Source organism: Populus trichocarpa, chromosome 8 (genome assembly GCF_000002775.5).
Source record: "Populus trichocarpa isolate Nisqually-1 chromosome 8, P.trichocarpa_v4.1, whole genome shotgun sequence".
Lineage (NCBI taxonomy): Eukaryota > Viridiplantae > Streptophyta > Magnoliopsida > Malpighiales > Salicaceae > Populus > Populus trichocarpa.
This window is the reverse complement of record NC_037292.2, coordinates 3,304,263-3,329,324: the sequence shown is the minus strand read 5'-3', so window position 1 is coordinate 3,329,324 and position 25,062 is coordinate 3,304,263. Positions and strand designations below refer to the sequence as shown.

The 25,062-nt window shown below is 32.9% G+C and overlaps 2 protein-coding genes and 1 pseudogene across 2 annotated transcripts; 1 reads left to right on the top strand and 2 right to left on the bottom strand.

The window, feature by feature from the left end:
• Positions 1 to 314: 314 nt before the first annotated feature.
• LOC7467548 (receptor-like cytoplasmic kinase 176) lies at positions 315 to 3,180 on the bottom strand. Its single transcript, XM_002311133.4, has 6 exons — positions 2,955 to 3,180; positions 1,974 to 2,299; positions 1,558 to 1,693; positions 1,294 to 1,436; positions 1,076 to 1,199; positions 315 to 944 (listed from the first exon to the last, which is right to left on the bottom strand). Exons 1-6 carry the CDS (start codon positions 3,004 to 3,006, stop codon positions 484 to 486), a joined length of 1,242 nt encoding a protein of 413 aa, XP_002311169.3. The 5' UTR covers positions 3,007 to 3,180; the 3' UTR covers positions 315 to 483.
• Positions 3,181 to 8,170: 4,990 nt separating this feature from the next.
• On the bottom strand, positions 8,171 to 11,469 carry LOC7487962 (triosephosphate isomerase, cytosolic). Its single transcript, XM_002311132.4, has 9 exons — positions 11,301 to 11,469; positions 11,146 to 11,221; positions 10,909 to 11,032; positions 10,701 to 10,785; positions 10,437 to 10,569; positions 9,812 to 9,906; positions 9,193 to 9,271; positions 8,543 to 8,625; positions 8,171 to 8,435 (listed from the first exon to the last, which is right to left on the bottom strand). The coding sequence occupies exons 1-9, from the start codon at positions 11,337 to 11,339 to the stop codon at positions 8,385 to 8,387; spliced, it is 765 nt and encodes a 254-aa protein (XP_002311168.1). The 5' UTR covers positions 11,340 to 11,469; the 3' UTR covers positions 8,171 to 8,384.
• A 6,780-nt stretch (positions 11,470 to 18,249) lies between these two features.
• On the top strand, positions 18,250 to 22,183 carry LOC18101394 (DNA replication complex GINS protein PSF2-like; annotated as a pseudogene).
• The last annotated feature ends 2,879 nt before the right edge of the window (positions 22,184 to 25,062 follow it).

Below are 25,062 nucleotides of genomic sequence, written 5' to 3'. Positions count from 1 at the left end.
TGACTGTCATCTTGGGAGCAACTGAAAGCATTTGAGCCTGTAGCTGCTACCAAGAATTGCAATTTTCATCGGGAATGTTGCCAGTGAAAAATGAATTTCTGCCAAGACTGAACTGTCTCTGATCCATTTCATATTTCCAAGAGACATCACATGAACTGGACTGGTTCCTGCTCTGCTACTGGACATTTGGTCATCCAGTAATTAAAAAATCAGGAAACTTAAGAGCCAAGAGGCAGGAGTTGTATCTAAGCATAATGGGTATCCAGTTTGCATGATTGTTGGCGGTCATTTGAGTCTTACACCGGGTAAGAAAATAGGTAAAAAAAAGCTGTCATATTTAGATGTTTTGGAATTGAAGAACTGTACAGTAACTGTCATGGGCTGCATTCCATGCTTTACAGGATATAACACTCGTTAAAATAAATCTGTAGTTTCCTTGGATCAATATACAATGTAAAGCATATACTGGATTATTTTCCCCCTTTATGTACGAAGAGGTGAAACACATGGCCCTGCATAAGAGGCAGGTTTTCCATTGGATACTTCATTTTTCCTATGATATGTAGGACCATTGCTTGAACTTCGATGAACTCTTCGGGGGATTTCACCGCGAGAGCCCCTGGATCCATCATTGTTATTGGAATTGTGAAGTTGTTCCAATGCTTTTACCACTTCTTCCATGTTTGGCCTATATCTTGGTTCTGCTGATAGACATTGGATTGCAAGATTTGCCGCTTTGAGAGCGTCACTCGATGAATACTGGCCTTGGATGCGAGCATCCATGACTTGGAAAATTCTCCGCTTACTGCTAAGGTAAGGCCTCGCCCATTCAACTAAATATTGTTCCTTGGAGGGCCTGTTTTTGTCTATAGCTCGTCTGCCAGACAACATTTCAAGGAGAACAACCCCAAAACTGTACACGTCACTTTTTGCTGTTAGATGACCTTCACACAAACAAACAGAAGTGAGATGACAGCAATAGAAAACCATAATCATATAAAATAAGCATTTCTTTTTCCACAAGAAGCAGGGATGAGAAAAGTGAACATGACCAGAGTGGTGATCTGAAAGATACCTGTTGCCATATATTCAGGAGCTGCGTAGCCGTGGGTACCCATGACCCTTGTAGATACATGGCTTTTACTGCCTGTTGGCCCATCCTTGGCCAACCCAAAATCAGAGAGTTTGGCCCCATAACTCTGTCATTTTACAAAGTAAGAAGGATTTATTAGAGAGGTGTAGTACGGTACATCCTCATGAAGCAAAATTCATAAACTGAACATTTTCACATACCGAATCGAGCAGGATATTAGATGCCTTAAAGTCTCTATATATAACTTTCGCCTTGTCACTGTGAAGATATGCTAAACCCTCGGCAGCACCAAGGGCAACCTTCATGCGGAGATTCCATGAGAGTGGTTGAAAATAAGAAGCCCCTATTCCAACAAAAAAATTAGTTCAGCGATTTTTATCCATGGTATTTGAGATCATAGAAGATATTACTACTTGAATTGAAGGTTGAGGTGGCTAAAATATAGCAGGATATGAACTGCTCACTTCTGAATAGATGATTCTCCAAGCTGCCCTTGGGCATAAACTCGTAAACCAAAAGCCGGTGGTCATCTTCTAAGCAGTAGCCGATCAATTTCACTAGATTTGGATGATACAACTGGCCCAGGTAGTTGATTTCTGCCTGCGGTCCACAAAGCAGCACAAAGTCTATTAATCATGCTCTCTTTAAAAATTATCATCTAAGCACTAGAACTGCTGAGAGCCGGATCATTAAAGATGTTCAAATGACACTTTCATAATTCTAACTTTGTTAATGCAACTCTTGGCAAGCATTCCCAAAGAATTGAATACCAGTTCATATTGGACGAGTGATTGTATCTTGTCCCTAGACAATCACAGTTTTTTTCACAAAATTCAAAATAAAGTTTTTAGAAATAGGCAGACAAGGGAAGGATACTCACCAACCATTCCTGATGACCCTGGAAACTCTCTTGGCTAAGCCTCTTTACAGCAATGACAATGCCTGTTCCAGGCTTGGCAGCTGTCAATGAATGCTCATCAATCCACCCTTTGAACACGCAACCAAAACCACCTTCGCCCAACACACTATCTGGACGGAAGTTCCTGGTAGCTGCTTTTAATTCATTAAAGGAAAAGCTCTTCAAATTGGAGGACTGCAAGATCTCACCCTGTGTCCGAGGAGTTGAAGGCACTGTAGAAGATGATACCTTGCTGCTTGACCCACTCCTGTCATTGCCACTTCTGCCAGCGTATTTTGTGTTCAACCCTGAATAGTCAAAGTTATATATCTTACAAATCCATCTATACTTTCAAAACGACAAGCAAAAGAAAAGGAAAAACGAAGAAGTTTCAGCTCAATAGTAAGTTTGCTGAGAAAATTAGAAAAATAAGTACAGATTATCTTTCAAATGGCTATGTTTTATCTTATCTTGATTATTTCAGGACTGAAGCGTCATGTAAATCATGCCAAATGGTTTTATTTAATTGAATCTGTTTTCTATTTTTTTTTTTTTTTTGTGTTACATCAGCTTATCCAAATTAGCCCAACGTAACGTAACTAGATGGATGGTTTTTGTGATCTTCTTTGGTTGTAGAGCTAAAAGTTTCAGTGATATTCATAAAAGAAAAACAACAAGAAGAAGTTTCAGTGACAGGGAAGTAATAATGCAAGTAAAGAAACAAGAATCAAAATTGTAGATCCCCTATTCACCTCCCTTTTCTTATCAATCAAACAGTGGTGGATATCTCAAGAAAGAAAGCATCAAGAATCCAAAATCCACAAGGAAAAAAGCAAAGGCAAATACTAAATATCCCTTTTCAAGCGAGAGAGATAAAAAAAAAGGGAATAAACAAAAAGCACCAACTTTGGCAAAGAGTAAAATCAAATATTCATCTTGATCTGTACGAATTTGAGAACAAACCATTACAAGGAAGACTCTCAGCTTTAACTCTAGCACTAAAGCACGAACCCATTAAAACACGGAGCTCAAAAACCCTTCACTTTTGCACACGAGTTCCAGCTGCTAAAGATTGAATAACTATTTTTGAAGCCCAGTTCAAGAAAACCTTGACAGGAACAAGGCAGAGAGAAGCTTGAGATAGGGAACAAAGAGAGGAGCACACCAAGTGGGAAACCAAAAGCTTTATATAAAAAAAAATAAAAAGGTTAGCTGGCACCCACGATCGTGACCAACCAGTAGCAAACTTTGACTAATTAAAAAGAGAGAGAGAAGGGAAAACGAGAATGAGTAAGAGGCAAATATTGTTAGATTTTGGTGTTCTCTTGTGTTTTGTTTGCCTTCAGGGAAAGTTCTGTTTATTAGACCTTTGCCGAGGACAAAAGAGAAAGGGTTGACTTGGCCTTCGTTTGCGTTCCCCTTTGTCTACTTGTGGAAAGCAAAGAAAACAAAAAAAAAAAGTAGTTCCTTTTATCTACATGTGGACGAGAACTCAGAACTCATTAACATGAATTAATTCCAATGATATTTGCTTAATCAATTCCCAATAAGTGGTTTGATTTTCTTCCAGCCAGACATCTAATGGTATTTTATGGTCTAAATTACACAAGCAAGTGATAGTAGAAATAGAAGAGGGAGATTTGAAAATGGCATCGATTATGGTCGGCCTTCTTGTCTTCTGGTCCAGAATCCTCTGTCCTTTTGTACAGAAAGGACAGATATGCCTGGTTTCAGTTATTTCTGGCCATTGGATTAGCATCCATAATTTATCAAACAGCAAGTGCAGAAATCCTTGTATTGGTTTATTCCGATCAAGTTGCAGAGTATTTTATTCGGCAGCAGGAATGATGGGCGTCAAGTGAGCTTCTCGATTTGCCTTGACAGGGACCTGTTTGAGAAATCAACGTTCAACAACCTGCAACTCTTTAATATACGAGAAAAGATTGTTGACAACATGTGTAATAATATACATGCATTCACACACGAGATTTCTCATATCCATGGATTATACAGGCTGCGGTTGTAGTAATTCATGCGAAAATGGAAAGGATATTGAGGCATTACGTAAGAAATGACAAATGATGACATGACCCCTTCAATTTTTTGTTCGCAGACCAAAAGTATCATGATGAAATGATTGTCTCCTGATGAAAAATAATTCTGATTTTATATATTCTGTAGTGATATTTGTTTATGAATGGCGATAAAAAAATAATCATGGGATATTTAATTTTATTATCAATAAAGCTTTAAAAATCCCACGGATTATTTTATTCATCGAGCCTTTTATTTTAGAAACTTATTAAAATCGACGTCCTTCTATATTATTATTTGCTTTTACTCCACCACTGGCCACGGCTGGAGTGTGACTATTTTTATCTGCAAAGGGTCGTTATATAAAAGAAAACATGAACATGAACATGAAAATGAGAACAAAAATAACATCCACCGTCACTAAATAATTGACTTTTCTCTTACACAGCCCCACAGAGAGCATCTTCTAGCGGGGAGAAAAGCGCAACCAGCACAGGGGAGACAGTACATAACACTATCATCAATACTTGGGAAAAGCAAGGAGACTTTATATATATACATTTAGGATCAGACTTCTAGTTAAACTGAATCATTTTTTAAAAAAAAAAAACAGTATAATATATTTTTTAAATAAAAAACCACTGGTTTTTTCAGATTAATATTTTTATTTATTCAGCTTAGAATACAATAATCTAGGTAAAGTTTAGAGTTGTAAATTTTTTGAATTTAACAAATCGAATGCGGACAGGTTTAGCAAAATACAAAGATGACAGCGGACAGGAATTGAACGTGGAGAGGAAACCCCGTGACTGTTGTTCCTCTGGCCAAGCTTTGCTGTTGACTTTTTGCAAAAAAAAAAATCGTTTTTCTTCATGAATGCTGCTATAAGGTTCACGTGCATGTCTCTAGTTGTTTGGTATTCGTTGACCCTATTTCGTCATCTTCTAATATTTTTCTCCATTGACAAATTCAATTCTTAAAAACATTGGTTTTTTAAATAGCTTTCAGTGACTATTTGGGGCTGTAATTCAACCTAATTTTCATGAGAATTTGAGTTTTTTTTTAAAAAAAAATATTAGTATTCTTGATAAGATGGTATCAGAAATAAATTTAAAAATTAAAAAAATATTATTTTAATATATTTTCAAATAAAAATTATTTTAATTTAAATAACTGTTGTTACACTTTCATAAACTATTTTATATAAGTTAATTGACCAAATCTATAATATAATGTATACACTCAACCATTCAACAAAAGATTTTTTCTTTTTCTTTTTGGTATAACAATTAATAAAGCACGACACGAGAAACCCATACTCGGCAAATCGGTTTACCCTGTGTTACAAACGGCAGTGGATAAAAATCGGATTTTTTATTTCTATAAAAAAATATAACAATTCATTAAATACTAGCATATTTAAATATGTGTGTGTGAAAGTAATATGCCCAAAATGTCACGGCAATCATAAGCTTAAAATAATCCAATGAGAGGGAAACTTTCAGAAAATGCATGGAAGACCGGACATTTTGGGCATATTACTTTCACACACACATATTTCAATATGCTAGTATCTAATGAATTGTTATATTTTTTATAGAAATAAAAAAACCAGATATTTATTTAATTGATTTGGATTTGGAAGTTTGATATTCTAAATTCAAGTAATCAATTCCTGTGTAGATTTAATGACTAAAATATTTCATTTTTTTCTTGCATATATCGCAGTCGAAGTCCAAAATACTTGCGTAAATAGAGGCATAAAAAGTAGAGCTGCCACCGATTCAAGACTCAAACCCCGGAACACTTAAAATCTTCACCCCCGAACCGTGCGGTTGCCGGTGTAACAGCGGCGAACATTAACGCGGTGGCAAAATTGCTGTTCCAGAGAAAGGTCATAATACAGCAATGAGATCACATGGGTTAATAATTATTCTGCTAAAAGGGTCAAAGGTGACATGCAATGCCCCTTGCCCGCAGGTTGGTAGCGATTGACTCTTGTAAAGCTAACCTCATCAACTTCTATCCACAAATATTTTTAAATCCAGTCAACAATCGACACCCCCTGTTTGAACAGCCTGGAGAAGCTTAACCCTGTGAGGCAGATGGTCCAATCGTCAATTAAAATACTGTCGCCTGATCCGTCAGGTTGGAGCAGAAACTTGAAAAGAAAAAAAATAACATCACAAATTCCCAATATTTTATCTTTCAAGCTTGACCGCAGGAAAGAGAGGAGGACAAGAGAAGCAATTTTTCATGTTCAACCCACCAGCAACCAATAAGAATCAACTCCTAAAATTCCCATATCCCATTTTCCCCATCAAACGAGTTCCAACCAACATGCGTCACGGATATCGATCATGACTGATCTGGCTGCTAATAGAACTTGAAATCCTGAACTGTTCCCATGGTGGTTGTGACGTTAAGTAGCCAAATAAACCCGCTGACAGCATACGATAGGGGAATAATTAAAAAGACCCCTGATAGGAAAAAAGATCAGGTCTCGGATAAGCAAGAAAATGGGAATGCCAGGAAATGCATGAGAAGCTTGAGCCTATCTAGCCATAGCCATAAAAAGAACGAGACCTGTATCTGCAAAATAAGATCCATGAGACGACGCGTGGCGTCCTTTTCTTACATAATGAGCAATAACTTGGGTCGAAAAACACCGTCTTGCCTTTTCGGAAACCGGGGGGACGGAAGGGGGGAGTTGGGACGAAGACTGAGCGGAAATAACTTGCAGTGAGGTTATGCCCGTAGTTTGGTTTATTAGGCAATGTAAACTTTATTCTTGTCGGAGCCGCGAGTTGTATGTTTCTAGTGTGTAAAATTACATTAAAAATTTTAAATTTAGTAAAATTTTCTTTGACTCGTGTAAAATCAGTAAATTTTGATATATCATGAATGAAGTAAAATCTGAATCTGATCTTAAAATATTTGCTGATTAATTTTATGAAATCGGTCATATTTATTAAACCGTATATCAGACCGAGCTGAAATTTTACAGGTAAATACTAGACACATAAAACTATATTGTGGTAGCTTTTCGGATCAAATGGAGTTCGAGAACATATTATTTCAGATTATCAAAGTTACTAGATAAATCTTATCAAATCTATCAAACTAGACCTTCGTATACTATTTGGGACATATTTGGAGCGACTGGTAGAATTTTGTTGTGATTCAAGTTGGACTGAAAACTAAACATCTCAAGCTTTCCAGCCATATATAATAGGCCCAACAATTAACTCAAACAAGAAAGAACGATGCATTTGAAATCAAGATTGAAATTTACTTAGAATATACGAAAATTGAAAATTTAAGCTATATGAAATAATTTTAGCAAGAATAATTTTTTTATCGTTTATTTTTATTTATTTATTTAATGTTGAATAATTATTTATAATTTGAATTTGTTCTGACACATTAGACTTTATTTAGAGATCTATTTTATTATTAGATTTATATTAGCTTGCAACCCAAAAAAATTCATTAGATAATATGTAATATCTCACATTGACGGATAAAGATTTGATAACTAGCCTTATTAATAGTGCTGGTTGCCGACTTGTTAAACGCATTTGGAAATCATATATGGTCATCAAAAACAAATCTATGAGAATAATAAAGCCCAAAGCAAACAATATCCAACAGGTTACGCCAGGCTATAACATGATGATTCCCTCTTGTACTGGAAAACCATTTAATGATTAAAAGTTTTGCTTCAGAATATTTTATGTCATTAATATATTGAATCACTATTTTTTTTATTTTATTTAGATTACTTATTGATTATAATATTATTTATTCTCTTTATTATATTTTAATTTTAATATAATTTATTATATTTTATAAAATTATCAATACATAATTAGTTAAAAAATTAATAATAATTTAATGATTTTACAAGTTTACATTTAATTTTCTTTACAGTGAAAAAAAATTGACATCCTTAATAAACTTGAAGCAACATAAAATCACCCACTACAGTAGTTGTAACATCAACTTTTGGGCAAAGACTTCAAAAGTCAGAAGGACCTGTGCGGGAAGGAGTATTCCCATCACTTACGAGTTACGACCTGAGCCACTTTAGAAAAGTTACAAGGGCCGGACATAAAATAATTGATGGCACTCATGCAAACATGTTAAAAGCATGGAAGTAACCAGGAACTCAAAATGTAAACGGCGGTGGTAGGAAAACAGCTGGCTATATCCAAACATAAAGCCAGTTAAAGTGATGTTCTTGTTACATAAGAGCGAGAACTTATTTCCTCGAAAACATGTCTAAAATTGTACATGATGGATTATATACCTCCTCAAACATAAGCATCAAGAGTCACCACCATGCCCGGTTCCAAATCAAGCACTTTTCTTCACTTCAGCAGACTTGATAATGTCATTGAACTCAGGCTAATGACGGCAGCACAATGAAAGGAAAGTGTCAGGGAAATCAACCGGTAGGGACAAGACAAGTAAACTTCAACGAGATATGTTATATAACTAGTAATTAGCACTACCTTTAGAGAAGCACCACCAACCAAAAAGCCATCAACATCAGGTTTTGCTGCCAATTCCTTGCAGTTTGCACCACTAACCGACCCTGAATCAGGCACAAATTTAAGCAAACATAGAAGGAAAATTGGGGGGGAAAATAAACACTGTTTTGTAAACTCCCATTAAGAAACCAGAATGAAAGCAAAAATAAGCCAGCAGTAAGAGAAAAGGCACGTTAGCTTTTCAGACATTGTTCACAACACTACAATATCTTCTTTATCTAGATGCAAACAAGGTGGTGCAGTGCGCTCAGCCTTGCAAAAGCTTCAGGTCCAATCAATTCCCAGAGTATTGCAATGGTGCCAATGGTACGATCAGATAGATCAAGGGCTGAATATCGATCCATCTGGACCAAGCAAGGTATAACCCCTTATGCTTCCCTAAGCATGTTTCATTGTGTTTGTGTTCAAGAAAAATGAGGCCATAGCACATTCACTTCTCAGTATTTTATGCAAGCATCTACCTCATGTTACAGAATGAGTTATTTAATGGGTAAAGTTGGTTTTCTTTATTTTCAAAAGATGTGAAAGATTTATTAACAGATCAACAAGAAACGATAAAAAGCAATCAAGAAAATAGACAGATTGGAAGTAGCATTAACAAATGAAGATACCTCCATAAATAATCCTGGTTGTCGCAGCAACTTCAGGGCTGGTATTTTCTTGAAGCCATTTCCTCAGTTCATAATGCACCTATTAGATTAATAAGCCAGAGTTTCAAGAAACTAATCATGGGAAATCAACAAACCAGACACGATCACAGATTAACTGGTGTCTAACATGCAGGAAATAACCTGAGAAAGTGGGCAGTTAGAAAAAAATTTAACAATTATGGGGCAAAAACACCATTTGTCTGCTATAAATGAGCTAATACTATGAGATTGAAAGTTCATAGAAGCTAAAAGATTTTGAGTTTGAAGCAAACAAAGTTTTCTTATCTTAGTACTCTGTATACCCAAATGTAGGATTTGCAAAGAAGAGACTTGATTGTTATCATTTTCTGAACTTACAAAACAGAAATCCTAATCGATTTCCATTCAAGCCATTTCCCTAGAAAACAAACTCCGCCAACCACTTTCTATGTCCTTATGCTCAATTTAATAGCGCAATCTGAATTATTGCGGTACAGGAAATAATCAATAGGTGTTCGATGCCCTGGTTTTTGTACTTTGTGGACAGCTTGGTGCATATAATGAGCATAATCTGCATCAAGAAAACCAGGTTTGCACTTACCTCCTGTGCCTGAGCAGGAGTTGCAACCTTCCCTGTTCCAATAGCCCACACAGGCTCATAGGCCAAGACAACATCAGCCCAGTTTGATACTCGCGCTGCAATAAAAGCAAAGTTGAAAATCATGGCACTCCAAAACTCGTTACAGTTAAGACACTGTGAAGGTTGCAAGACATATAAAAGAATCAACATGGTGATATGTTCCAAATTAATGAACAGATGTACTGAAAAAGGTATGCACATATGGAGCCCCTTGATATGATCAAATTGTGATCAAAATTCAATTAACTGTATGATAAATACAAGTTCTCTGAACGTTGTTTTGAAGGTGCATTGCAGAATTGGAACTAGGAGAAAGAGACGGAGTTGAATTCAAGTTCATCTAAAGTGTGTGAGCAAGTGATCACTGTAAACAAAGAACATTGCATCACTGTAAACTAGAGTACGATATTTCAATTGATAAGAAAACAATGATTCTGCATACCCGACTAGCAACAGATTAACTTAATCAACAATGTTTCACCGCCATATAAAGGCCAGAAACTTCTTACGCGGAATATTTACACAATCATGTACAACATCGTAGAACCACAAAATAATTTTTTTAAGGATACTATCAATAGAATACCTGCAATTGCTTTGGTTTGTGCAGCAACAACCTCCACGGTAGATCCTGCTTCCCGCTGCTCAAGAGTCTCACCAACACAAGCTATCACCTTCAACCCTTGAGATAGTGCATATGCAACCTTATCCCCCACAAACTAAAGGAAACACACCCAGAATGGGAAGTTACTACATGATTTAGTTATCACAAAAATAAGCATCTTCAGAAGTATTGGCAATAGGAATTATCCAGAGATAAGTGTTTACTATGCCATGTAACACAACTTACCTCATTTGATTCATTTAGGAGACTTCTCCTTTCGGAGTGACCAAGAATGACCCAGGGAATATCCAGATTCACAAGCATCTCGGCACTGCACACATCAGCTTCAGCATTTAGACATTCAAATCCCGCAGAAAGATTTAAACCAGTAAAAAAACGAAAAAGACGACATGTTGCAGCTAGTAGAAATTATTTGCATCAAGCTTAAGAATACCTGACTTCACCGGTGAAAGCACCTCCTTTCTTAACCCAACAATTTTGAGCCGCGACATGAAAATCAGGCCTCAACGTACTTTTCACCAGAGGGAGAAACACAAATGGAGGGCTTACAACAACCTCTGTAGAAGAAGATCGTACCAATATCCAAACAGATCATGGTTAAGAATACCCCAAGTGTTTTTGTTGATGCGATTTGCGTAAACCAGAGCAAGAGTAAGGAGCATACACTTACCAACAACATCAGATGAAGGTACTTGGGAATTGTTGAGGGCTGACACTATCTTCTTCACTTCTTCGCTGGTTCCATTCTGCATCCAGGACCAAAAAAAAAATCAACAATATAAATAACAGAATATCAAGTAAAGTATGGAAGAAAATGGGACTCACGCATTTCCAGTTTCCGCCAACAAAGAACTTCCTGGCCATTGTAGATCGTGGAGTACTGATCGAAGTAGAAGAGAACGGCTTTTGATTTTTTAGTTTTGGTTTTCAGTTGCGGATTTTGTTTTAAATTTTTTGACTTTTTATTTATGGTAGCGGATCAAACAAGGTGCTATAAATCTGTGGGAAATTGATTTACTATTTTAGCCTCGGATCTATCTGGAATATGCTTTGGGAGACGGTGGTTTCGATAAGGGTTGTTTTGGGAATTGAAGCGAAGAGTTGTTCGGGCCCGTGGATTGATGCGTCATGGTGAGTGGGTGGTGTGCTGTGCTGTGCTTAGGGATTGGGTCATCTTGCATTTTTACGGGCCACTCGAAATGTTTGGTGCTTTGATGAGTCATTTGTCATGCGGGCCATAATTTTTTACACATTATATTTTAGTCGGGGATTCAAAAAATTAATTCTTATTGAATATTACAACATCTGATTGAGCTATTTCTTGAAAATGTCACTTTTGTTTCCAAAACTCTGATATAGTTTGATAAAATAAACTAGATGCGAACAAAAAAATGTTTGTAGAATATTTAAAAACTATTTCAGAATTCGCTGGTTTTTAAGCAAAAAAAAAACAGACAAGCAAAGTTGTTGCAACGAACTGATGTGGTTGCGACTGATTTGGCCGGAAAAATTACGAAAACCGGTGCTAGCAGTCTTGACGTGTGTTTGTGCGTGTGTTGATGTTGTTTTAGAATGTACGAGATGATTTGTCCGCGTGCTGCCGCGGGTTTATAAAACAAATGCACTTTATAGTGTTATAATTATGAATCATCGCTAGATAAATAATAGAAATTAAAAGTATGATGGAACAAATATTTCATGACGAAAAAAAAAGTTGTGTTGGTGATCAAAAACTTCGAGACTGAACAAAATGATTTGTAGCAATCTACAGTGTTTTGTAAGGAAAGATACAGTGCTTTCGCCACATGATTTAGCTTTTCAGTTAATAAAAAGCAAAAAACAATACAAAGCTAAATTCTCTACCAACTTAATATTAAAAAAAAAAACCAACAAAGATAATTTTGGAAGGAAAAAAACCCATGAAAAAAAACGTTGCAGCAATTGACAATGTTTTGTGAGGAAAACTATAGTGTTTTTCTCAATAAAATAAACTATAAAACTATTTAGAGAAATATTGTAGCAATTCACAGTGTTTTGTGAGAAAAACTACAACGTTTTCCTCATATGATTTAGCTTTATTGTAATTATAATTCTTAACCAACTCAATATTAAAAAAAAAATTGGACAAAGATAATTTTGAAAAAAATCATAAAAAAATCACATGGAAAAACACTGCAACAATTCACAATGTTTTAAAGAAAACAATAACAAAACTAAATTCTTAATCGGCTCAATATTAAAAAATAAAATCAACAGAGATAATTTTAGAAAAAAAATAACAAAACAAACACCAAAAAAAGAGAAAAAAATCATGTTGGAAATATTGTAGCAATTCACAGTGTTTTGTGATGAAAGCTACAGTGCTTCCCCACATGATTTAGCCTTATTTGTAATGACTTGTAATTGTAATTCACAAACAACTCAATATTAAAAAAATAAAATTGAAAAAGATAATTTGGAAAAAATTATAACAAAAAAAAAACTATGCGGAGAGACACTGTAGCAATCCACAATGTTTTATGAGCAAAGCTACAATACTTTCCCCACATGATTAAGCTTTATTACAAAGTTAAATTTTAACCAATTCAATATTTAAAAAAATAAAATCGACAAAAATGATTTTGGAAAAAAATATTACAAAAAAAAAACACAAAAGAAACTGGAAAAAAACCATGTGAGGAAAAACTGTATCAAACCATAGTGTTTTTTTAGGAAAAACTTGTATTTACTTGTAATTGCAATTCTTAACCAGCTTAATATTTAAAAAATAAAATTGACAAATATAATTTTAGGAAAAAACATAACAAAAACAGAAAAAAACCATGTGGAAAAAAACACTGTAGCAACAAACAGTAATTTTCGAGGAAAGTTAAAATGTTTTCCTCACATATTGTAACTGTAATTTTTAATCAGTCTAATATTAAAAAATAAAAGAAAAAAAGATAATTTCGGAGAAAATCATAAAAAAAAACCATGCGGAGAAACACTGTAGCAATAAACAATGTTTTAAAGAAAAAAAATTACAAAACTAAATTCTCAATCAGCTTCATATTAAAAAAAATCAAAAAATATAATTTTGAAAAATAAAGAAATAAAATAGAAAAACTATGTGGAAAAACATTGCAGCAATCCACAGTATTTTCAAGAAAAAAATTACAAAGCAAAAATTTTAACCAGGTCAATATTTAAAAAGTAAAATCAATAAAAATAATTTTGAAAAAAATAAAAGAAAAAATAAATAAATAAAAGAAAAATTAGGAAAGTTGAAAAAAAAAGTAATTTTGAAAAAAAATTGAAAAAAAAAACGAAAAAAAAAGGGAAAAGTAAAAAAAAAAGAAAAAAAGAGAAGAGAAGTGGGGAAGAATCACTGTGGATTACTGTTGTAATCCACAGTGAAATGTGTGTGGGGGAACAGTGCAATTCTTAACCAGCTTAATATTTAAAAAATAAAATTTGCAAAGATAATTTTAGAAAAATACATAACAAAAACAGAAAAAAAACCATGTGGGAAAAAACATTGTAGCAACCAACAGTAATTTTAGAGGAAAGTTAAAGTGCTTTCCTCACATATTGTAACTGTAATTTTTAACCAGCTCAATATTAAAAAATAAAATAAAAAAAGATAATTTCGGAGAAAATCATAAAAAAAACCATGCGGAGAAACACTGTAGCAATAAACAATGTTTCAAAGAAAAAAAATTACAAAACTAAATTCTCAATCAGCTTCATATTAAAAAAAATCAAAAAATATAATTTTGAAAAATAAAGAAATAAAATAGAAAAACTATGTGGAAAAACATCGCAGTAATCCACAGTATTTTCAAGAAAAAAATTACAAAGCAAAAATTTTAACCAGGTCAATATTTAAAAAGTAAAATCAACAAAAATAATTTTGGAAAAAATAAAAGAAAAAATAAAAAATAAAAAAGAAAAATTAGGAAAATTGAAAAAAAAAAGTAATTTTGGAAAAAAAATTGAAAAAAAAATGAAAAAAAAGGGAAAAGTAAAAAAAAAAAAAAAAGGGAAGAATCACCATGGATTACTGTTGTAATCCACAGTGAAATATGTGTGGGGAAACAGTGATTCCCCCCACACCATTTAGAGTATTTGTTAATGTTTGCTAGTTGTTTTTTGCCTGTTTATTTTTATATTTTAAAATTATTTTTAAAAAAATTTAAATTATTTTTTTGTTTTGAATTAATATTTTTTGATATTTTTATATCATTTTAACATGCTAATGTTAAAAATAATTTTTAAAAAATAAAAATATATTATTTTAATATATTTCCAAATAAAAAACACATTAAAAATTAATCACAACTATAATTTCAAATACACTATTTCTTCCTCAAGCCATGCTCTCTCACACACGGACAACTTTCTAGCCATGAAAATAAAGTCTTTGATTCCCTCTCGCAATCAATGATGCTGTAAAAAAAAAATAAAGGAGCAAAGATGACATCGTTCAGAAAGAAGCTCATCGACTTCTCGGCTCCAGGATTTGGGTGTAGGTGTGCAGCTGACGTGTCAGCGGGGTTCATCTCAGGTTCGTCGTCGATGCCCAGAGTGTGACCGTTTAAAACATCGTTCATCATTGGTACCAAGTAAAAATAAAAACAGAAAGGGTGGTTTTAGCTTTTAAGGGTTGATTATGCACACCATATTTCTGTTAGATAAAAAAAAAAAAATGTCAACAAGTCACAGTTGTGTTTTAAAAAAAGTAAAAAAATTAATAATTCAAGTTGGTGTGTTGAGTAAGTTTATCTTGCATAATAAGATTAAAAAAAACATATTGACAGTGAAAAAAAATATTTATTAAAAAAAAACAAAGATAAATTTTAATTCAATAAAACATGGTAAAAAAAATAATAATAATAACTCAAGTCAACTCTAGTGTGCCATTCAAACCCTCAAATATAAAAAACAAATTAATCACCGGAAAAAAAAAGCTAGCAAAGTCGAGTTAGCTTGTTAAATTTTTTGACTCGAATCATACGGTGCTAGAAATGTGTGGAGTCACCTAACATACGACATGCCTTTCATTTTTTTAATATTCATTGAATCAAATTGCTACTAACTTGATTTGGTTATAAATAAAATAACATTGTGAAAATATAAAAAATCACAGCATCCACGTTTTAAAAAAATTCTATTTTCATGTTTGATGAAGTACCTTCGTTACACATTTAAAAAAACATTTTTTTTTTAGTTTAACGTAGATGTTCAAGCCAGCTTGCGCGAAAGATAAAAAAACTCTTAGACTTTGGATATATTAATTTTGATTCTAAGAGTATTTTAATTATTACACTATATATTAAATTAAAGATTATATTATCCTCAATTATTGTGATAATAACTAACTGGTCCTCGATAAATAACAATATTACCCCAATAACTAGCGTAATGGTTATCATAGAAGGGCATAAATATAATTATACTATTTCCGCTCACTATGCATTATGCCTGGTTTACAATGAATTCACTACCTCCGGTAAGTATTTTTTGTAATTTGCTTTTCCAATTTCCGAAAACTTTTCTATTAATATGGACACTTGTCGTGCTATTATGGTCAACAAATTTATAGGCCAAGAGCATGGAATGTTTAAAAACCGTAACGAAGTGATAAAAATAGTGTAATGTCCACTTTTGACCAGGCAAACACGTGCCTGGTCAAGGCATGTACCCTGAAAGCACGTGCCTCGACCTAGCATGTCCAAGGATGATTCCGTACACTCTTGTGTGCTAAAAAAGGAGTCAAACAATGGAAACTCACGGTGTGGTAAAAGGATTGGGTGTATTTTGATACTCGTTTCTGCGAGTTTTAAAAAACCTGTACTGGAACTGGTTGTTACAATAGTAAAATTTATTGCATTTACTTGTGAGTACAGGTATAGTTTCCATTTTGCTTTTCATTCTATTTTCGGGTATTTCAAGAGAGTGTTAATAATAATAATTTAAAGTGTTTTTTTTGTTTGTAAATATATTAAAATAATATTTTTTATATTTTATTTTTTATTTTGATATTAATACATCAAAATAATTTTAAAATATATAAAAAAAATTATTTTAAATAAAAACGATAAGGACTGCCCTTTTATGCACCTACATGTGTTATATTTAACAAACTCGTTATGCAGGACTGCTCTTTTAACTAAATCAAACTCAAACCGAAAAAAACCAAGTTAAACTGAAAGAATTGAACCAAATTGGTTTGAACCGGTTTTTGTCTTAAAAAACTGAACAGAAATTGATTGATTTGAACTGATTTTGGTTTGATTTTTTTTTAAAAAAATTTAGTTTGATTATTTTTTTTAATAAAAACTAAATTAAATCGAAAATAACGAAGTACATTGATTTAAAATCAATCCCAGTAGTAAATAGATTTTTTTTTGAAGGTTTCATTGACACGTATCTAGTAAGAAGTGAACTCACAAATTCACCAACCACGAGTAAGACAATTTTAACTATTTAAATCATGGATGCTTGGCATAGATCCCGTACAGCAGCGACTAATCAGATTTCAATGGGCTAATGAGATTCCAACAGTATTAAAAGGACCCAGATAATCAAAATCCGACAATAAAAGAATGTCGGACACGATTAACCCATGGTTTTAACATAAACTAAATAAATATTTTCAATGCCCGTTTGCTTTTTCTATTTAAAAATGTTTTTGATTTTTGATTTTTAAAAAAAATATATTTTAATGTACAATGTTAAAAATAAATGAAGAGTGTGTTTTGAAGGTGTTCCCTATCGAGTACAATAACATCGTTCCATTCGACAGCAATGCGACATAACTTTGAACTGTTACTTGGGTATAATTTTTTTTTTAAAAGTAGTTTTGAAAAATTATTTTTTAAATTTTTTTAAATTTATTTATTATTAGAAAAGTTGGTCAACGAAAAACACTTTTCAGTCAAAGGAAAATTTGGCTTGGTTTTCAGGAAAGTGTTTTCCTGAAAAATTTAGACGGAAAACACTTTTTGAAAGTTGTGAAAAATTTAAAAATGTCATATTATTTGTTGACTATATCAAATTTGGTCTTCGAATTTTTGATTGTTATATATATTTTGTTTTGTATATTTATTTTTCAATTTCATCTTTTAAAATTTAATTTTTATATTAACTTTGGTCCTTATTTTTATAATTATTATTTGTTTTTCCCTTATCATTTTTTTATTTAATTTTTTTATATATCAAATTTGATCCTCATTATTTTGATTGTTACTTATTTTATTTGAAATGTTAATTATTATTATTTTAATTTCTTCATCTTTTATTTTTTTTATTTTTTAGATTTGATCTTTATTATTTTGATTATTATTTATTTTACTTGAGATAATTTATGAAATTATATTTTTTTTCAATTTCATTCTCATTCAACCTTTTAATTTATAAGATTTGTTTCTCATTATTTTAATAAACTTAAGAAAAATAAAACATTAATAAGTTATTTTCCAGCTCATGACATAACCAAACACTGAAAAGTGTTTTCCAACTTATTTTTCATTACACTACCAAATATTAGAAAATAATTCACTTTTTTAAAATTTATTTTTTTTAAAAAAATTATTTTTCAGCAAACAAACAATGTCTTGCATTTGTTTTTTTGTTCACAAAAGCAACGGCACCATAACGGGGTCTTATCTATCAAACATTCTAACTTGGTAGGTAAAAAACAAAACCAAATGGGCCAACAATCCGAAGCCCAAACTTCTTAAACGCGCGCCAATTTTAAACCCACCTTTGGCGCCCCGCCGAAAAAGAGTTTAACAAAACGCCTCTCCTTAGGTTTCTCACTTTACAGTCCCTCTCTCTCTCCCCTTCCAAATCACCACTATTGCCTCACCTAAACCGCAATTGCACCAAATAATATCTAACCAAACCCTAGATCTGTCCACAGTCGCAGAAATGGCCGGTCAATCTGACTCAAACATGTCTCTATTTTCTCCTGAAGAGGTCCCTTCCCTTCTCTCTACACACGATTTACAGATTTATGCGTGGTTGTTTATGCTTGGCTGCTGTTTTTTTTTCCACAGATTGAATTCATGGCAGAAGATGAACCAGTGGAGATTGTTCCGAATTTGAGGATGGATTCTCTCAATTTTATCTGTGTAATCTCTCCTTCGCCATCTCTTATACGCATAGGAATTTACATGTGCGAGTTTTCATTTCATTTCAGTTATTTATCCCTGTAATTTATTAATTCGGTGTAAAGTCAGGGGGATTATGGTCCATTTCATCCACAATTAGCAGCTCAAGTGCCGCTCTAGTTAGCGGTGGCTTTAAAGAAGAGAGGGAAATGCACAATCAGGCCGCCTCAGTGGATGTCAATTGGTGAGTTTTGAACCTTGATTTGATTAGTTTCCTGCTTGTCTTTCAATCAGTTGTTTATCCCAGAGTTTTATGAATTTTATCTGCTTCTCTTGTCTCCGACAGATGGTAGATTGTTGTCTCCAATCTTTCTCATTGTTTTCTTTGTAATTTTTTCCCTCCTGGATTAGAAAACCTGGCTCAGTTTTTGGAACTGGAACGAGACTCTCACGCATTTCAGCCATTACCCTTTCATTACTTGGAAATCTCAAGACTTCTTTTCGATCAGTAACTACTGAAACATTCTTAGTTTATTCCGCACTTCAGTGCTGACAATATTGAGTGTCAACTTAACTTTGTGAATGCAGTGCACGCGAGGACATTCCCGACATGTACATGGTGAGCCTCTATGATTCCTTCATCTTTTTCAGTTATGTGTTTGGCATAAATTCATATTTACCTGTTCACAGGTGAGGTCACTTATCGAGGATATCAGAGATGTAAGATTTCATAAGTGGAGACCAATTTAGAAAAGTTCACTGCATCTACAGTAACGGTATGCTTGCTATGTCTATTTATCAATTCATTGACCTCATACCCTTTGAAAGTTGAATGTTCTTTCTAGACGTGGTATTGTTGGAGAGAATGATCTCCCTTATGCCGGGACGTGAAGAGTGTTCTAGTTATCCTATCTATCTAAAATCTCTGTTATTGAAATAACTGTTAATAAGAACCTTCCAATAAAGTGTGCTATTTTTATTTGTTTTTTAACAACATGAATGTGATCTAAACCACTTCACTTAACTGAATAATGATGGATACATCAAGAAATTAATTTAGATGCAAGACTTAGAGAATCTGGCTGTGTCCCCAAGTGCTTCCGTGGGAGATATAGATTGTGAAATCAGGGGTAAAAAATCTTTTTCTTTCACCCTTCTTATAGACTTCAGTGTTCTGATAAAATTACTTATTTAACCAAAGAAAGGAAACGGGATAAAAGTACCTGACCTTTTCCACTTATGGAAATATATAAATATAAAAGAAGCATCTCTCACTGAAAATTCATGATGGTGTCTTGCATGCTTGGGCAACCTCCTTGCTGCCCACATGCAAACAGCAACCAAACTTCATAGCTGAGTAGATGTTGAGACTATTATCAAATGTCATGAGGTTCTAGGTTTGCCTATTCGCAGGGTTACCGGAAAGCTATTTGTCAGTTGTCGGATGTAGTACTAGATTCATTCTTCATTATGTTGTGATCTACTGTATCTTTGTTAGATCATGCATTCTGCTGTTCTATAAAGTGATCTCTTGAATTTGATATTGCAGTGGAAAAATATGTCTGCAATGGAAGTCAATATAATTCGTGCATTTGCTGGGAGGGCTCTGCAGGCGTTTTATAAGCATGATAACGAACAGCAAGCAACAGATACAGATAGAATGCTAGATAAACAGCCACAGATACCTACTGACAGGCCAAAAGTATGCTATTTCTTAATGTCAGATTTACATGTTTGTGCACCGGGGGTCGTATTTGTTCCTTTTATTTTGTTATCATGCGATAGAGAAATGTGTTAGTGCAGTGGTGAATGATGGTCAAGCTTTTTCTGCAATGCTGAGTGCTTCTTCACTCTTTACCTCCCAATTATTGACAACAAAAATCGTGAAACAGTGAAAAAGAATTGGTGGACTTTTATTTTAAAGTGCTATGCCACTAGCTTAGGTTTCCGTCATTTAACTAATTTTCTTGCTATGCAGCGTAATTTGAAGCCTCGATAAGAAGTCATCATCTACTTGAATTCCCTTCTGATCTCAACTTGAAAAGAGTACATTCCACAGGTGACCGCAGAAGGTATTTCAGCTTCTTTGACCTTTCTCAAAAAAAAAAAATAATAATAAAATAAAATCCTGTCCCACGCTCATTGTAGTGATGAAACAGTAGATTTTACGTAGAACCCTCAGCTCCATATGTGTACGGTATTGTCTTTCCCCCCCCCCTTAATGATGCACAATAATCTGTGAAGTTTCCTCGACATGTAGAATCCATCAGTCTCCCTCCATGTTCACATCTATCCAAAAATTCATTTGTGAGATTTTGGGTGGAGTGCATTTCTGGATCTTAGTTTACATGTATACCTTCGTAAAAGGAAATACTATTTGGTAATGCATTCAAATCAATTTTCTGGGATGTGAATTTCTTGATATTTAGATGAAAATAACTACATTTGTCAGAGATCAAACCTTGCAGTGAAAATGTGATAGAAGGGAGGCTTTGATAGAGATGACTCCAGTGCATATTAGGAAGTTTGAATTAGGATTGCATGCTTCCCTAATCAACCTTGTCGTGCAAAATCTGGTCATAGGTCTCTATCTAGTTAGCATATCACACATCACTGAATCTAGAGTCTGACGGAGTGGGCACAAGGATAGTTTTCATATGGTGTGGTAAATTTTTTATGATTTTGTTCCGTATTCTCAAACAACCATGGGTTATGAAATGGCTGGTTGTGGTTTTAATATTGGACTTCTAGATTATTTTATGGAAGTTGCTTGAATGCTAATTTGGTTTTTTTTTAGTCAAGCATTTTTCCTGGAAAGAGATGCCATATTTTGAACCGATTCAAAGCTTAATTTGAGATTAAATGTTTATTTTTTTTTTTGGGCTAAAAGGGCTTAGAAAAGTAGTGAATGTTGGAAAGTTGATGTTTGTCATTCATGAAAATTCTATTTTTTTTTTTATAGAAAAAGCTCATTTTCTTGGAAATCCATAGTTGCTTTTCAGAAGACATTGTTTTTCATGACCATTTGCTTTCTCATATCTACATATGCTAAAAAACAAATATGTGCTTGCTACCAGTTGGGAGGCAATAGTGTTAATTGCTGTCATTGTATATCTACGTAGATGCCTTATGATTGACTGTATTTTGTTAATAGATACACCTTCAGTTTTCCTGTTCTAAACTTTTGTTTGATGACTTAAAGAAAGTGGCATGGTTCTGCCGATAGTTTCTAGAACTGCTGTTTGATGGCCATCCTTTTAGGCTAGTTTTACGGAGACAGACATCTAATGCTCCAAGCGACGTAAAATAGGATCTAGAAAAGCTTGATGAAGTAAACAATGAATGGCTCTAATGTTTCGAACCATGAGGAGTTTGACTGGGCCATTGGAGATCGGTCTGTTTTCAATTTGCACCGAATACCCAAGTCTAGTAAAATTGGTTGACAAGTCGAAAAATTATAGTATATTGTTCATCCCTTGCACCATCAGAAATTAGCTGAATATATAATGCTAGCCTCACTTGTAATTTATTATCCCTTACACCATTGTTTATGACAATTATTGGATTCCTTTGTTTCAAAAAATAATAATTATTTATCCTCCTTTTTCCTCATTTTCAATTAAACCATAATTAGATTCTCCTTAAAGGCTGACCCGTTTATTAATGATTAGATTCCCAAAGAGAGGAGAGGCCGGAAATAATTTTTTATCGCACAATTCAAACTCCATTGCTATCGGTAATTTCACTTTTTTGTTCAGAGGCCATGCCTGGCAAGAACCAGCGGTGAATGTTATAATGATTTCAAGCTATCGGTGATTTCACTTTTTTGTTATATAAGAGCAAGTAAATTGTTTTTTATTTATGTAATTTAGTAATTGAAAATAAAATAAATTTAAGTGAAGCCAAGATAATTTAAAGTCACAGAAGAAATTCAGGACCACCACATACTCAAAACAAGCAATTAAGGTTTTGTAGTAATTTAACAAGCAATGGTGTTTGTCGCGTAATGTATGGCACTTTTTTGATTCCCTATCAATTATAAGAATTATATATGTTTTCTTCCAACATAGCTCGCATATGGTTCAGAAAAGGAAAGAAAAGCATGAGCTTGAAAGATATTCCATGATGATAAATACACGTACAGCACCTGCTGTTTCAAATTGTTTTTATTCAAGGTGATTGATTCAGATTCATCTCAATCTGGTACGAAGGTGATAAAAGGAACAGACTTCTGCAACCTAGCAAAAGATGCACCAGCACTCCTACCAACAATCGCATTTCACTATCGGGGTATCTAGTTCTTTCCAGGGATGTTTAATAATTTTTAAAAATTATTAAACAGCCACTAAGTCAACTTAAATAATAATAATAATAATAATAATAATAATAACCTGGAAACCACACACATATATACACACACATATTAAATGCAATCCTGTAACTTCACTGAAAAAAAAAGAAAATATAAAAAAGTCTCGTGTGCAAGTTTAATAGTATCTTGCTTTTAAATATAACAGTGTAATTTTACTGTGCAGTAATAGTGAAAAGAAAAAAAAGCTACTGAAATAAAGTTATATATATTTATTTTAACGGCAACAAAGTTATTTAATTTATTTAATTGTGGAAAAAATACGTGTGGATGAATTTATATCCGATCATTCGTGTAATATTTAATAAATCACCTTGGAAGGATGACTTGATCCAGGTATAAATCAGTTTATTTTTGTGTTTTAAAAGTGTTTTTTTTTAAATTAAATATTTTTTTACTTTAAATTAATATTTTTTTGATATTTTTATATTTTTTTGATGTATTAATATTAAAAATAATTTTTTAAAAAATAAATAAATAATATTATTTTAATATATTTTTAAATAAAAAATATTTTAAAAACAACTACATCCACAACACTCTCAAAATATTATAATATATCCGGTCACAGTATTTAACATCTATCACTTTTAGTTTTTTTTTAAAAAAACATAATTGGCCGATCACCTTTTTAAAGCTTTAGCTTGGTGGTCAAATTCTGGCCTTTGATTAATTGTGGAAGTGGCAAGTGTCCTATCCTCTTTAAAGAGACAGCTGCTGCTAGCGAGCGTGTGGACCCACCGGAGACCCGCCACCGCGTGTGGCTCGTCTCTATATGGAGGTCATGGGATGACGGGAACCTTCTTTTCTTTTTATGCTTTTCTCGATCATCTCCTCTTGTAAGAACTGTAAGAAAAAGAAAAGCATCTCTACGAAGTTCCAGTATTTTCTTCTCAAAGTATGAAAATTCCAGCTATTAACTTATTCTAAAAAAAATATTATTTTAATATATTTTAAAACAAAAAAATACTTTTAAAAATAATCGAATAAATTTACCAGGGAAGCGGATATAGGGGAAGAACAGCCAAATCACCGTCAATTATTGGATGCTAAGCCGCTGACGTGAGAGAATGCTATCCGTGAAACTCACGTCATTTGCCATTGTGGCAATGACGGTGATTACTTTTTATTTAATCCTGCGTTACATCAAGTTGCTTGGTGACTGGGTCACCAATACCCAGATGCCGTTGCTTTGCAAAGTCATCATACTTTCCTTGTCTATTTCTTTTATGTCCGTTTATTTATTAGAAAGTAATTTGACTTTGAAAAGTAAATTTTAAAAAAATAAATTATTTTTTGATATTTAGCAGTTTAATAGAAAATAAATTGAAAAATATTTTCCAGTATTTAGCTATGTCATGAAAAATAAATTAAAAAATAACTTATTAATATTTTATTTTTTTCAAGTTTATTAAAATAACGAGAAACAAATTTTACAAATTAAAAAGTTGAATAGGAATGAAATTAAAAATATATAATTTCATAAATTATCTCAAATAAAATAAATAATAATCAAAATAATAGAGATCAACTCTAAAAAATAAAAAAATTCAAAGATGAAGAAATTAAAATAATAAAAATTAACATTTCATAAATTATTTCAAATAAAATAAGTAACAATCAAAAGAACGAGGACCAAATTTGACAGATAAAAAAATTTAATTAAAAAATGATAAGGAAAAATCAAATAACAATTATAAAAATGAGGACCAAAGTTAATATAAAAATTAAATTATAAGGGATGAAATTGAAAAACAAATATTCAAAACAAAATATATGTAGCAATCAAAAGTTTGAGGACCAAATTTGATATAATCAGCAAATAATATGACATTTCTAAATTTTTCACAACTTCCAGAAAGTATTTTCCGTTCAAAATCAAAGGAAAACACTTTCTTGAAAACCAAGTCAATTTTTCATTTAACTGAAAAGTGTTTTCCGTTGACCGGAAAATGTTTTCTGTTGACCAACTTTTCTTATGACAAACAAACAAACACAAGAAAGTTTAGAAAGTGATTTCCTGAAAACCAGTTTTCGAGAAACAAACACAGCCTTATTATCCCGCAACTTTGTTTTTGTTATGTATTTTTTAAAAATATTTTTTATTTTAAAATACATTTAT

Coding starts and splice junctions, on each gene's coding strand:
- LOC7467548 (XM_002311133.4), bottom strand. CDS start 3,006: ATGGGTTCGTGCTTTAGTGCTAGAGTTAAAGCTGAGAGTCTTCCTTGT. Junction 1,694..1,973: donor AGGGTCATCAGGAATGGTTG/GTGAGTATCCTT, acceptor TGTGGACCGCAG/GCAGAAATCAACTACCTGGG. Junction 945..1,075: donor TCCTGAATATATGGCAACAG/GTATCTTTCAGA, acceptor GTTTGTGTGAAG/GTCATCTAACAGCAAAAAGT.
- LOC7487962 (XM_002311132.4), bottom strand. CDS start 11,339: ATGGCCAGGAAGTTCTTTGTTGGCGGAAACTGGAAATGC. Junction 10,786..10,908: donor GCTTTCACCGGTGAAGTCAG/GTATTCTTAAGC, acceptor TGATGTGTGCAG/TGCCGAGATGCTTGTGAATC. Junction 8,626..9,192: donor AACCAGGATTATTTATGGAG/GTATCTTCATTT, acceptor TGCCTGATTCAG/GGTCGGTTAGTGGTGCAAAC.